At 40.1% G+C, this 13,189-nt stretch overlaps 1 protein-coding gene across 10 annotated transcripts in view; it reads left to right on the forward strand.

The window, feature by feature from the left end:
• Positions 1 to 13,189, forward strand: part of abi1a (abl-interactor 1a) — a 54,717-nt gene that overhangs the window by 8,066 nt on the left and 33,462 nt on the right. For all 10 annotated transcript variants that reach the window (XM_031297730.2, XM_031297732.2, XM_031297736.2 and 7 more), the window contains exon 2: positions 7,300 to 7,467. In XM_031297730.2, coding sequence (XP_031153590.1) covers positions 7,300 to 7,467 — 168 coding nt within the window. The remainder of the gene's footprint in view (positions 1 to 7,299; positions 7,468 to 13,189) is intronic.

Consider the following 13,189-nt stretch of genomic DNA (forward strand, 5'->3'; position numbering starts at 1 on the left):
ATAAGTTTCTCACAGTTTCATTATATTTAGGGGTTTGGTACTGATAAGGTAGATCATTTTTATTAGGATCAATATGTTCAGACGCCTTTTCTTGTATTAATCTTATAAATTGAACTCCCCTTTTAGCTCAGCTTCTTGTTATCATTCAGGTCTAGTTAAGTTAAACCTATAATAATCATTGATCTCTGTTAATAACTGATGCTATTTAAAACAAAGTGTACGAGCACTAGTTCCAGCAAAAAATTTTTTAATTGTATGTCTACTGCAATCACTAGATAGATAGATAGATAGATAGATAGATAGATAGATACTTTATTGATCCCCAGGGTGAAATTCAAGGTCCCAGTAGCTTACAGACATCACACACAACATACACATACATCATAAACAGGATGATAAAATAACAAATAACAAACAAATCCACATGAATAATATGGACAATAAAAGATACTGAATAAACTAAATAAAAAATACACATGAATGTACTAAGGGATGTATAAGATAAGATAAAATTGCGACTTACAATGACTTACAAAGATACATAACAGCTGAGAGTGTATGCACTATACAGGATTTACCCTATTATACTTTATCGACAGGAATAGATAGGTCAAACTGTGAACAGCCACCCACAAATATAATATAAACAAATCTGACGAGCTGTTACCACCACCATCTTCAGCCAGAGAGGACATTATTTCATCAGCTTCTTCTTGCGTTGTCACCCCAGCAGGAAGTGTGCTAATAGGGCTTGCAGCAGGTGAATCGGTCATGCTATTAACGTCATCGCTACACAATTTCCTAGTAAAAAAAAAAAGACTTAAACTGCCTTGTTTTCTTTTTGCCATGGCTATATGATGCTAACTGAAAAATAGATTTCAAGGACTTTGCGCGCCGACTAATGGCCTCCAACGTTTATATTTTTTCTATGAATCTTCGAGTTAACATGTACTAAACATGAGTTGAATTTGCACCGCAGCGCCGCCACGCCTTGATGCTCATGACAAGAATAGCACGTATAGCCATCTTTATTGAAGTGAATTAGGTTTCAAGCGCAGACATGCATGAATGAATGATATTTTTGCAATAGTACACATAATAATCCACGATGATCACATTACAAAAAACTGAAATTGCACGTCAAGATTACACATCGTCAATATTTTTAGACGACCATTTTTTTCAGCTCCTACTACGTGACCCCCGTCTCTGTGCGTAATGTAGAGTTCTTCCTGTCTGCCTCTACGACCTGTAACGTTAGACACCCAATCACCAGCATCATTATATCTTGGTGGAAGCATGCTGCATGCTTATTGGCTCACTGACTCTGATGAGATTTACTCATTAGGTATTGAATGATGAGGCATTTTTCAATACTCGATACTATAAAGGCAATTCGGCCGGTGCATAAAAAGGATTGAATTTGGTACCCAGCCCTACAACCCTACAGTGCACTATCTCTCAGCTGCCTCCTGTCTCACTCTGTCCAGTATGCAGCAATCAGCGGTCAATACAGAGTGCCATGTGAGCTCTACGACTTTCCAGTTGGAGTTACAATCATTCTGCTTTAGACTACACATAGGTACCCATCCTGCTGAGGTGATTTCAAGAGCCAGTTTATCTCCTATTTCTTTTCTAACCTGCCCAGTTCACAGAAAAGAAAAATAAATCCTTGGTTGCTCCGTTTGTTTTTTATTCCTCCATGCACCCCTGACACTGTAGCAGAGCACTCCAACAACACTTGAAAGTTGGAAGATGTATGACATGTTGCAGAATTCCAAACATTCCTGAAAGTTTTTTTTTTTTTTTTTTTCTTGTTCCAAGAGCATTTCCCCTCCGGACAAGTGGGAGCACATAAACACAAATGTGCTTGTCAGCTGTACAAATCCAGATCAGATTGCACAGTAGAAACACTGTTTCTGGTTGTCAATGTCTGTGCACTGCAAACAGATGTTATTGAAAGTCTTTATTTGAATCCCTGTGTTAAGAGTATGACTTTTTGTTCCAGACTGGGATGATTCAGAGAAACCCTCCATGAGTTTTGATATTCTGTCTTACTTCCCAAGATCTTCTATTAGCCTAGTCGTGTCAGGGAGTTAGGAGGAATACTCATTTTGTCCATTTCCTACTTAAGCTCAGGCTACTGGGTGGAGGGGCAGCTCCACCTCCACCTCCTCTGACCCCTTAACAGTTTCTATCCTCAGCGAGGATGTCCGGACCTTTCCTTCCTGCCGCCTCAATGCAGCCAGCGGGCCCTGACAGTGAAGAAATGCACCACCTTGTTTTAAAAAAAAACCTGATTGCACTTCAGTGGCGGTTGTTGGCCGTTATCTTGCCAGACTGGATATGTGACGGATTGAATTGGAAGTATTTATCTAGTTCAGTGACTCAAAAACTTTCCATGAAGCAAATCCATTCTCGTGACTGCCACTCCCTTTCTGCTCCCAAATGTATCAGGCCACATACATGCTTCCGTACAGCATTTGCAATCAGACATTGTCTGTATTTTTTTTGCTGTATTCAAGTGGTTGTTTGATTATCTAGCTTGCCTCAGCTCCCAGCTACACTTTTAGTAAATTCTGCACGTGCATTCCTCTGTACTCCCTTTTTTAAGCCCAGCTAAGGTGCTGACAGCTTGTCTACTACTGCCTGGATTTTCTGCAGTCATTACTCAGCTCAGAAATATCAGATAAAGGGCCCCAGGAGCGCTAAAGCTCTCTGGAAGCTCTACCTCATTCTCCTCATCTCCTGCTTCAGTTATTTACCTTTTTGTACTGAGCAAGCACACACATACCTCTCCTGGCGAATGTCTGAAGCACTGTATGTTCTGTTTTTTTATATCTACTGTAGCCTAGTCCTTCTCGCTGAAGATGGATGCCATAGGGTGTAAAGATTCTTGAGTAACTGAACAACAAATGTGGTTAGTTTGAGGATTTGTGGACGGCCGACTACTAATGCGTGAGCAAGTGAAGGGATGAGGGGGGCTTTAACTAAAGCAGAAGCAGACGGCTCTAAGATGCCGCCAGTGACGATGCAATCAAGTGTTGCATCTGTCCTCCAATACTGACCTCACATCACAGCTCTGGCAGCTAACGCTGTTTGGATAAGTTTGTCCAGAACTATAAAAAATTTCAAAGAGCCGGTTTCACCATTGAGCATGTTTTTGACATGTTGACTCAGTTTATTTCATCCTCTGAAACATTGTGTGCAACTGATCGTGCAGACTGAGCTCAGGATTTGAAGAATTACAGTTGTATGATTAACACAAGGCTAAAGATTTAACCTCATGTAAATCAAGAAAGGAAGGAATAGCCTTGGTCAGCCTTTTCATTCAGTGTATCAACTTTATTAACCAATTCATCTGATTCATTGGGGTTGTGGTGACTGTGTCACTGGGGGAAATAAAAAACTGAGAAACTGTAGTGAAGGGACTGACTGTTAATGGCCTAGAAAAGGTTTATGTGGTTTAATTTTCAAAAAACACCATATTTTTGTTGTACTGCACATTGCTGCAGCTCCTCATTTCACCCTGTGTGTTGAGCTCTCTGTTTTAGCTACAGAGTGAGACATCTCACTTCTGTTCCATCTTTGTTGGGAGTCGCACATGCGCAGTAGCTAAGTAAGGACTACTTGCCAGTCAGAAGCAGAGTATGAGGGAGTGCCATGCTAGCAGCTAGGCAAGCATTATAACGTCTTACAAAGTGACGCACGTTTGTCACGGAAGTAAAGGCTGGACTACAATAGAGCTGTTTGGAGCAGTTTGTGAACAGTGTTTTCTGTTGGAGATGGTAAGTCCCTTTGGGGTGGACTTTGGGCTTTTTCACTTTGTAAATCTATAACATGCACAAAAAAGATATATATAACACAATAAAGGAAAGGCAAAAAGCATAATATTAAGGAGTTAATTTATTACTTGGGGAATAAAGCAAGTATTCATGCATATTGCATGGTGAGTATAAAAGTGGATTGGACACATTTAAAAAACATGAATAGCAGCCATTGGAAAAACATGGACTAAACATCAAATGTTGTGCTTTGTGTGGAGGCATGGGCTACCTTGAATGAATAGGTTTGTATGACATGCATGGTGTATGTGTATTACTTTACACATCACAGTTCAGCATTTGTGCACTGAAGCATCAATGGTGCCGTTTGTCTATGCACATTACAGCTGCAAGATGTTGGCAAAACCAAGTTAATTGTGCAGTTTCTTAATATTACAATTGCAATTTGCGTTGCAAATCACAACGAATAGCAGTATGTTTATGTTTAGAGTTTCTACAGATTAATGCAGAATTTAAATGTTTGTACACATCACAGTTGAACATTTGTGTTAGGTAGCTGCAGCATCAGTGGGGCTGTTTGTCTGTGCTCTGCAGCTTCAAGATACTGACAAAATCAAGTTAAAGAGGTACACCATGAATGATTAAAATTGAAGCGAAAGAGTCGAGCATCAAAAACCGTGGATCCTAACTTTCTCAGAGTAAATGCTTTCAGTAGACCCTCGCTCCCTGCCTGGTAATAAACACCAAAGTCTTTCAAACTCCTCACCATAAGTTTGTAACGCAGACTATCTGTTATAGATTTGAAGTTTCAAGCCAAAGCACCACTTTAGAAAGCTCCCTCGAGAGCCACAGATAACGTTATACAACGAATTCACTGGCTGTATAGTAAACATCATAATACATCATAATAAGTAAACTGAACTTCATAGATACAATTGTTGGATTTCTGATTCTGATTCTTTATTTATAAAGGACAACACACATTAATCAACATTTCTGTAAATGTGCCAGTGTTAGCCAGCCGGCTAATTTTCAACTGTAGTCCTTTGGCCAGATGAGACCAGAGCAGATATTAGTATATCTTGGGGATGCCCCTTTAAGTGCAGTTTCTTAATATTACAGTTGCTTTTTGGATTGTATAAAATCACAGCAAATAGCCGTTTTTATTTGTGCAGAGTTTCAATTTTTTTTTCTCCTAGATTTTAAATTAATATGGCGGTATAAATAACATTCTAACGCTGAGACATTCTCGTAGTTTGAATAACAAACTCCATCTCAGACTTGCAGCTTGATATGTAGGCCAGCAGTCCTGCACAGGCAAGCATATGTTGTCCAGTAATCTATTTAAAATGTCCATATACAGCAAAAATGTTATCCTCTTGCTATTTAGAAATTGCCTTCACGGATAAAAGGCTGTTTGTTTGTTGTTGTTATATTTTCCTGCAGCTGTTACTCCATTTACCATGCGCATATTGCAGTGTCAGTAGTAGGTGTCAGTGTGTGCACATGAATGAATGTGGTTTCAACAGATGGCCTTTTGCTCCGAGGCCTCTGGAGGAATCTCTCCTTCTTCCTGAGGCTGTTATCGCACAACACATCTGCTGCTCTGATTCCCACTAAAAGAAACGCAGCAAAACGCTGTCATCTGCTCACCCGGCCGATGCTAACCAGTACGGCTAAAAGCTCTCCAGGTCAGGAACTTTTAGACGTACAGATTGCTTCTGGATTAGTTACGCGCTGCCACAGGGAATCGGTAATGAGACAAGCAGTGACATGGTTGTTTTCATTTTGTCCGTCCTTCCTCTCGTCTTCATGACCAAATGTTCCCTTCTCCTCTGTTTTGCCCTCTAACCACTGCTACCAGTAATCATCTCCTCCACCACCACCTACCCCCTGCTACGGCAGCCTGTCATCAAAGCCCAGTGTCGCCCCTCCAGGCAGCGCGCTTTGGACTCAACCTTATGAGCGAGCAGCGTTGGGAGAGCCCGCAGAGATCAAACACGATGGCTCAGTTTTGGAGCTTGGCTCTTTGCCTCCGCTCTGTTGTGTGGTCGTTACCATAGTTTTTCTGGTTTAGCTGCTTTTTGCATCTTTGTAACTGTCAGTTTGTCGTCCTTTCAAAATAATATGGTGGAAGAATGTCTGTATCATAGAACCTTGTGTTTTTACAGGACTTGTCCATTATTGGAGCTCCATGATTTTGATGTACACAATAGTTTAGAAGAGACATATAAATGATAGAAGTGTTGTGTGTGTTATTTACATATTTATTTATTGTGGAAAACTAAAGTGTAGCCTTAGTTTGTCTCAAAGCATTAAGGGGTGTAGCTTGTGTCAACCTAAACAAACACTTTACTTTGTTTTTTGGTCATATTAGCCTGCTAACTAGCCAGCAGGCTAATTAATTAAACCAGCCACTCTGTGCTTTTGATGCTAATGCTAATGAGCTTCTACTGAATACATTTAAGGAATAATCCACTGATATGTTTTTTTGAGTATCAAACATTCATAGCCTGTCATCAAAAGTACCTAGCAGTTCTTTTATAAATTAACCTGCTAGCTAGTTAGCTGCCTAGCAAAGCCAAAACACAAACTTAAGTGCTTGTTTAGGCAGATATCTTAGCCAGCAAGCTATTTTATTAAATGGTATTATTGCTTTTGATGCTAATGTGAGCTAACTAAAGAATGACTTCACCAAAAACTTTTTTTTAGTTTAAACAATAACTGTAGGCTTACAAAGGTGCCCCCTTACATTAGCTTACCTTTAGAAAATTTGAGTTATACTTTGAATCAATATGCTCAATATGTTCTAAAACGATTCATATTTTTACCACAATATGGCTAAATGTAGCTTCTTTTTTTTGCTAGTGCAGTTAGCTGTTAGCGTTTGTCATTTGTGACCAAACAAACATACATAAATGCTACAAAAGTAAAATAGTTTTTATAATAAAGTAACTTTATTTTTTTAGAGCCAACATTCAAGCCCGCAAACAGTGAATGTTTTATACAAGTAAGGTTTTTGGATGAGTATTGCTCTGTCTAGCATGAAGACCAAATACGTTTACAGGATTAATACTAAAAAGTCACCTAGAATTCCCAATAGTTTAACAATTAAAAATTGTCAGTGACAAAATTATACTTTCTAATTTAAAAAAGAGACATAAAAACAAGTATTTGATGAATATGAAAAGTATTTTAAATTCTATCAAGTTATCAAGTTCAGAAATGTAGTCTGCTGTTCACACTCTGTTTTCAGAGCCTCCAATATGGCTGCTGCAGGATGGCTTACATCATCTCAAATCCCCCCAGGGAGGGCGTAGTATCTGGGGAATGAGAGGTGGGGTGGGAAAAGGATGCCTTTGCTGCTCTGTTGGCCTGGATCCACCACAAACCTGACCTGGATACAGTGCTGGAAGATGGATGCGAATGTTATGTGATATTAACAGTAACTGGGTTCCTCTTCTTTTCCTTTTTTTCATCCCTCTTTTTTTCTCTAATCCCTTTTTGTGCACAGGCCCAGGACAAGAGGAAAGCTCTGGAGGAGACCAAAGCCTACACCACCCAGTCCCTGGCCAGCGTGGCCTACCAGATCAATGCCTTAGCCAACAATGTACTGCAGCTGCTGGACATCCAGGCCTCGCAGCTGCGGCGCATGGAGTCCTCCATCAACCACATCTCTCAGGTCAGAAATACACACAGCTACAGTACACACCACAGACCAGCTGTGAAGAATAGTACCCCGCACTGCCCACTTCTCCTCTCACTTTTACACAGACTCTTGTTATTTTCAAACACAGTACGAGGCCTTCTGTCGTATCCATGGTTCCTTTTTATTGCCTGGTATTTGGTATCAGTCTTACGCAAGTGACTGGCTGTGTGTTTGGCTTAATGGCTGGTGGTCTGTCTGTGTTTCTTTTATGCTCTTGGCGTCTTCTGAGGCACAGAAACATTAAAAAACATAACACAATCAGTCTAACTTGCAATTATTGGTCTGCAATACTGATTACTGAGCAGTCCTAACACACATAGGGATATACTATATACTGTAGGTCTGTCTTGTAGCCAGTAGCGTATGTAATATTTTGCTACATATATCCCTTAATACTGTGCATCTGTTTGTGCAGGTTAACGTTTCAAACATGTCTATTTGATTTATTTTTCAAACAGAAGATAATTTTATGTAGTTCATTCTGTGGCTTATTTGATGGAAAAATAGTGACACACAAATTCTAGCAATAAAAATCATTTCGACCAATGAGATATTTGGTTTTTGAAGTTGAATATAATATGATATATGATGATATACTATATCAACTATCAGAGATTTTGCTGTACCCTTTATACTCTGGTAGTTATCCCTCTGATACATGGTTGCATTAGGTCATTGTGGGCAATGTTTCAAATCAATTTCTTTTCAGTTTTATGGCAATAGTAGATTTTTAAATATTTTTTGCATTCATGTGATGACATATTTTGATATGTCAGCTGTTTAATCAACCAAAACCAGACATTCCTGTCTGGTTATTGTATCAACAATTTCTCAATAGATTTACTGTTGCTTTGTAGACACCTTCAGAGTTTTCCTTTCCTAACCTGTAGCATGAGGATTCTGCCATGTGCAGGTAAATCCAGCCGTTCATCCAATGAAGGCATTAAGAGCTCAGACAAATCAAACAAAGAGCTCCAGCCAGGTGGCATCTCGTAGATTAGAAGTGGCTGGCATTCACCTAACCTGGAACACATATAACACACTCAGGGTTGAGTCCGAACTTAGAGAATAGTTGTTATACATGAGAACTTGGTTTATTGTTTGTGGTGCGATGGAATGATCTGTGATGGTAGGAAAGGAGTAGTTCCTTTTTAGTTTTGTCTTTCTCATGTCCGCTATCTGTGTTTTTCCTCTGACAGTGCTTTTGCTAAGATTGCCAGAAATTCTTTCAGGATACACTGAAGGTCAGATTAGAGAGAGAGAGAGAGAGAGAGAGAGAGAGAGAGAGAGAGAGAGAGAGAGAGAGAGAGAGAGAGAGAGAGAGAGAGAGAGAGAGAGAGAGAGAGAGAGAGAGAGAGAGAGAGAGAGAGAGAGAGAGAGAGAGAGAGAGAGAGAGAGAGAGAGAGAGAGAGAGAGAGAGAGAGAGAGAGAGAGAGAGATATTTACACTCCTTCAGGTTTTGAGTCAATATTCTGACAAATGGCATTCAGGCGATACCAAGGTCACTGCCTTCCTCCGTCTCCATGACAACCCCCTGGGCCTCGTCGGAAAAGCATATGAAAGACAGTTAGACAGGCATAGCTTCCATTGTTTGACTTCTGTCTCCATTGCAAGTGTTCATCGCTGTCTCTTGTCTTGTGCTTGGGAAATTCCATCCTTCCTGTGCTATATTTATCCCCATGCTTGTCTACTTTGTGTAGCCGTGGTGAAGGGGAACTAGATGGTGTCACTAATGGTCGGTAACTAAATGTTTTCCCATTTGTTTGGGTTTCTTCTTTTTGTCTCAAGAAATGCAGAAAAGTAAAGTTAAACTACAAACTAATTTACTTCCAGCTCATAGTCAGCGTAGCTACAAGAATAACATGCTACCTCCATTTACATTGTCTCTGAGAAAAGTGAATGATGATATCAGTTTTGCCTTAATAACCCAAAAAGGCAGAATTCCTTCTTCATCTTCATCTAGTTGGTTTTTATGGTTAAGCAAAAGAAGGGGTCCTAATGTGTTTGCCGTAATGAGGCGTATCTCTGTTTTAATAATAAAGAGACGGGGCTGACAGCTCTGCAGGCAGTGGGTGTGTTTTTTTGCTCTCCACTGTCCGGTTCAGAGGTGAATCATTATCATGTTGCCATGCAGTGGCCCTCGAGGCCGGTGTTGCGTTCTGCTGAAAGGGGAATGGAGAATTAAGTCTGCAGCTCGGATGATATATAATGTTTTAACAGTGGAAAGGCAAGGAAAGCAACTTTTCTCAGGTGAATACCAATGAAGCATGAGCATGACTCCTTTATCCTCGAGACACCGATAATAAACACACCGCAGAATTTACGAGGCTATACATAATCATACCAGCCTTTTCTACTTCTGTCCACAGTCTTCCCGTTAATCGTTCTGTATCTTGAGTCTGCACCCATCCAGGCCTAAAGCTGGGATGCCTTAGGACGAGGCTCTCTTACATTAACGTGTCAGTCAGTGTGGTGAGACGTTGCCTGGCGTCAGGGCCGTTTCCTTCGGTTTGCCTTCAGTTACAGGGTGTGTCTGCTTAGCGGTGGCATCTCTCCGACTGGAACTGCCATCCCTCTGAGCTTGATGCCAAGTGTACTGTACTGTACATCTTGTCTTGTATTCTGCATGTGCTGTGAGGCGCAAAGAGTATGTTTTTAAACGGGTGAAAAAGGAACAAATAAGATGCCCTGTTCAGTCATAAGAGAGATTTTCGTCAATATCTTAAGCAATTTAACAACTTAAAACTCTGCAATTTTTTGTAAGGCTGCAAACAATTATTAATTTCTTCAGTTCAGCAATTCATCTGTGAAATTCATTTTTTGATCGATAAAATGTTTTCCTGGAGCCCAATGTGATGTCACATGGCTAGTTTTAACCAAACTAACAGTCCAAAACACAGTTTTCAAACTACAAATCACTACATTCTTAAAGCTGGGGCCAGTGCAGTCTGGCATGATAAATTGCTTGAACAATTATTTAAAAATTGTTGTTAATTAAGTTTCTGCCAATTTACTTCTCGATTCATTCTGCGGTGTCCAGCCTTTGTGACTTCTGACCTCTTAATATGACGCAATAACTAACTTGCAGCCACTGGTTGCATATTATCTGCAACTAGTTAAACCCAGTTGCAGATTATTTATTTATTCATGCCTTGTTTTATTTGAATAATTTTCAGAGGCCGGAAATTAAAACCATTCAGAAAATTGCAACAAATGAGCAAAAATCAGATCGTCTGAATAAATGAAGATAATTTTGTGTTGGATTTTGTGTAATTTTTCTAACCCCTCAAAATGTATGTTGTGATTCCTGAGCCCCAGGTTGGAAATCACTAATTGGCTAATTATTGAAACACTATTTTATGTGCTCTAATGGAAGTGCATCCTAAACTGTGTTTGGTGTTTTTATTAAGTATGTAGTATATTAGTATATTTACCTGAATTGGTTATTGTTATTTAGTGGGTGTCAGGGTCAGGCTGCAGTATGACTTCATAATGAAGTGTGTGTGTGTGTGTGTGTGTGTGTGTGTGTGTGTGTGCTGATGGGAATATAGAGTAGCTCATAGGGCTTCCACCTTGTGCTGCGTGTGAAGTGGCTGCTAAGAGGCTGCAAACAGGGGGTGCTTTGTCTGTCCGGCGGAAGAAAATGCCTCACATTGAGAACCTCTCTGTGATACCCAAATAGAAAGGGAAGAGAGGGAGAATAGTGTGTGTGTTCGGACATACAGCCTATGTTCAAGCTGCAGCTCCGCTGTACTGATTATGATATTTTTCATCCTTGACACAGAGCAAGTTTAATAGAGAAGATTTTTCCTCAAATCTGATCTGCACCACATCAATTTAGTTTTATAAAATCGAACCCAGAGGCATGCAGCTACACGTGAGCTGTATTTGAAAGTTTCTTAAATTGTCATCGTTGCCATTAAAAAATAAATACACTGTCACGGAAAGTCTTCCTGTAGTTTCGGAGCCTGTGGCAGCTTCGCTGAGGGAGTGTTAGTGTGGAGAATGAGACATAACAATGGCATAAAAACAACTTTATTAGGATAAACTCAGGCACACTTAAACAGAAGTTCAGAATAACAGGGAGAGGAGTAGGTACAACAATAGAAACACATATTGTTGCTTTGTAGGCGTATAACAATACATTCAGCTCACAGTTCAGTACGACACACAATACAGAGGACGCTGTTTGATACACTTAGAGTATTTTTAGCAAATGTGGAATGAAAACAAACTGACAGTACATTTTCCCCCTAGGAGGAATAAAAGTAGGGCTGCAACTAACAATTAATTAGCAGCATCTTTAGCTCCAACAGCAACAGCTTCTGCCATGATATGCAGTTACATCCTCAGTGCATGGATTATTTTACATACAAGCACAGAACAAAGATGAAATCATTTCTGACGAATTGAGCATTAAGACCTGTAACCTCAAATTAGCCAGCGACGCATTCACACCCACACACATGCTGAGCTTTAAATAAAGACCTTTTTTGATGTTTTGTATGCATGTGGTCAAAGCCACCCTCTTAGAAAGTCCTCTCAATTCTTAGGAAATTCTTTTAAATTGTTCTGCAAGAACAAATGAGCAATTTTTCCGCATCTGTCTCATGGTGGGATGTAAGTCACGGAGGAAATACTGAGTCAGTGTTGGGCAACAATTGTGGGGAACCTCTGGTCAGCAAAACCTTAAGTGGGTGTCTATACTGTACTATACAAATAAAATGCAAACGTGTATTTTAGTGCAAGCATACCATGCATGTATCAAGTGCAAGAAATCAAACCTTTTTTTATTATTATTATTTTTAGTAAGCCATAATTATCCAAATTGTAAATTAGAATCTCAGTATGCTTATCTAAAAAAAGCAGTTGACAATGTGGAGATACAACTAATGGATTTCTGGATGGGATTGTAAATAATACATTTAAAAACTCACTATTTTGCCAGTACAGCTGTGTTTTATGTTGTATGTTTATGACTTGCACTTACATTCTGAGCTGGCCCGTGTGCTGATTGAACCCAGTGAACACAGTGATGAAGCAGCAGAACCACAGGCTGGATGCAGAAGGCAGCTGACACATCTACTGTACACTCCCAGTTTGTTTCTGACAGCTGTGTGGTTCACGGAGATGCTGTTAATACAGTTACACAATATTCTTATCTGGTCACATGAGTCAACCCACGTTTGTATGTATGATCTCAGTGTGGCACGCATTTCATAGTTTGGGTTATTTTTCATTCCGGTCCTCATTCCTCGGATGTACAGTTGCATGCTACTACACTGCTGCGTGTGTGTGTGTGTGTGTGTGTGTGTGTGTGTGTGTGTGTGTGTGTGGTGCGGTGATAAGAACACACACACATGCAAAGACTTAGGGTTGTGTGTCCGCAGTGGTGGCTTTTTGACCTCCCGTCGAGGAAGAATGGCACTCATCCAAACAGGAAATGAAGCCTTATAGGGGTGTGTGTGTGTGTGTGTTTGTGTCTCTCTCTCTCTCTCCTGGTGGTCTCTCCTATTTGCCTGGCTGTGAAGTGCAGAGTTTGTCTGTATTTTCTTTTTCACTCTTGGATATTTACACTTTAGTCTACATGCCTCTTTCTCTTTTCAGTGGATTATAGTTATGTGTGTGTCCAAATCTTTGTGTGGTCCATTGCCTCTGGGCAGTGGTTATTTAAGATTAAAGACATGGGTCGGAT

Source organism: Sander lucioperca, chromosome 23 (assembly GCF_008315115.2).
Source record: "Sander lucioperca isolate FBNREF2018 chromosome 23, SLUC_FBN_1.2, whole genome shotgun sequence".
In the NCBI taxonomy this organism is placed as follows: Eukaryota; Metazoa; Chordata; class Actinopteri; order Perciformes; family Percidae; genus Sander; species Sander lucioperca.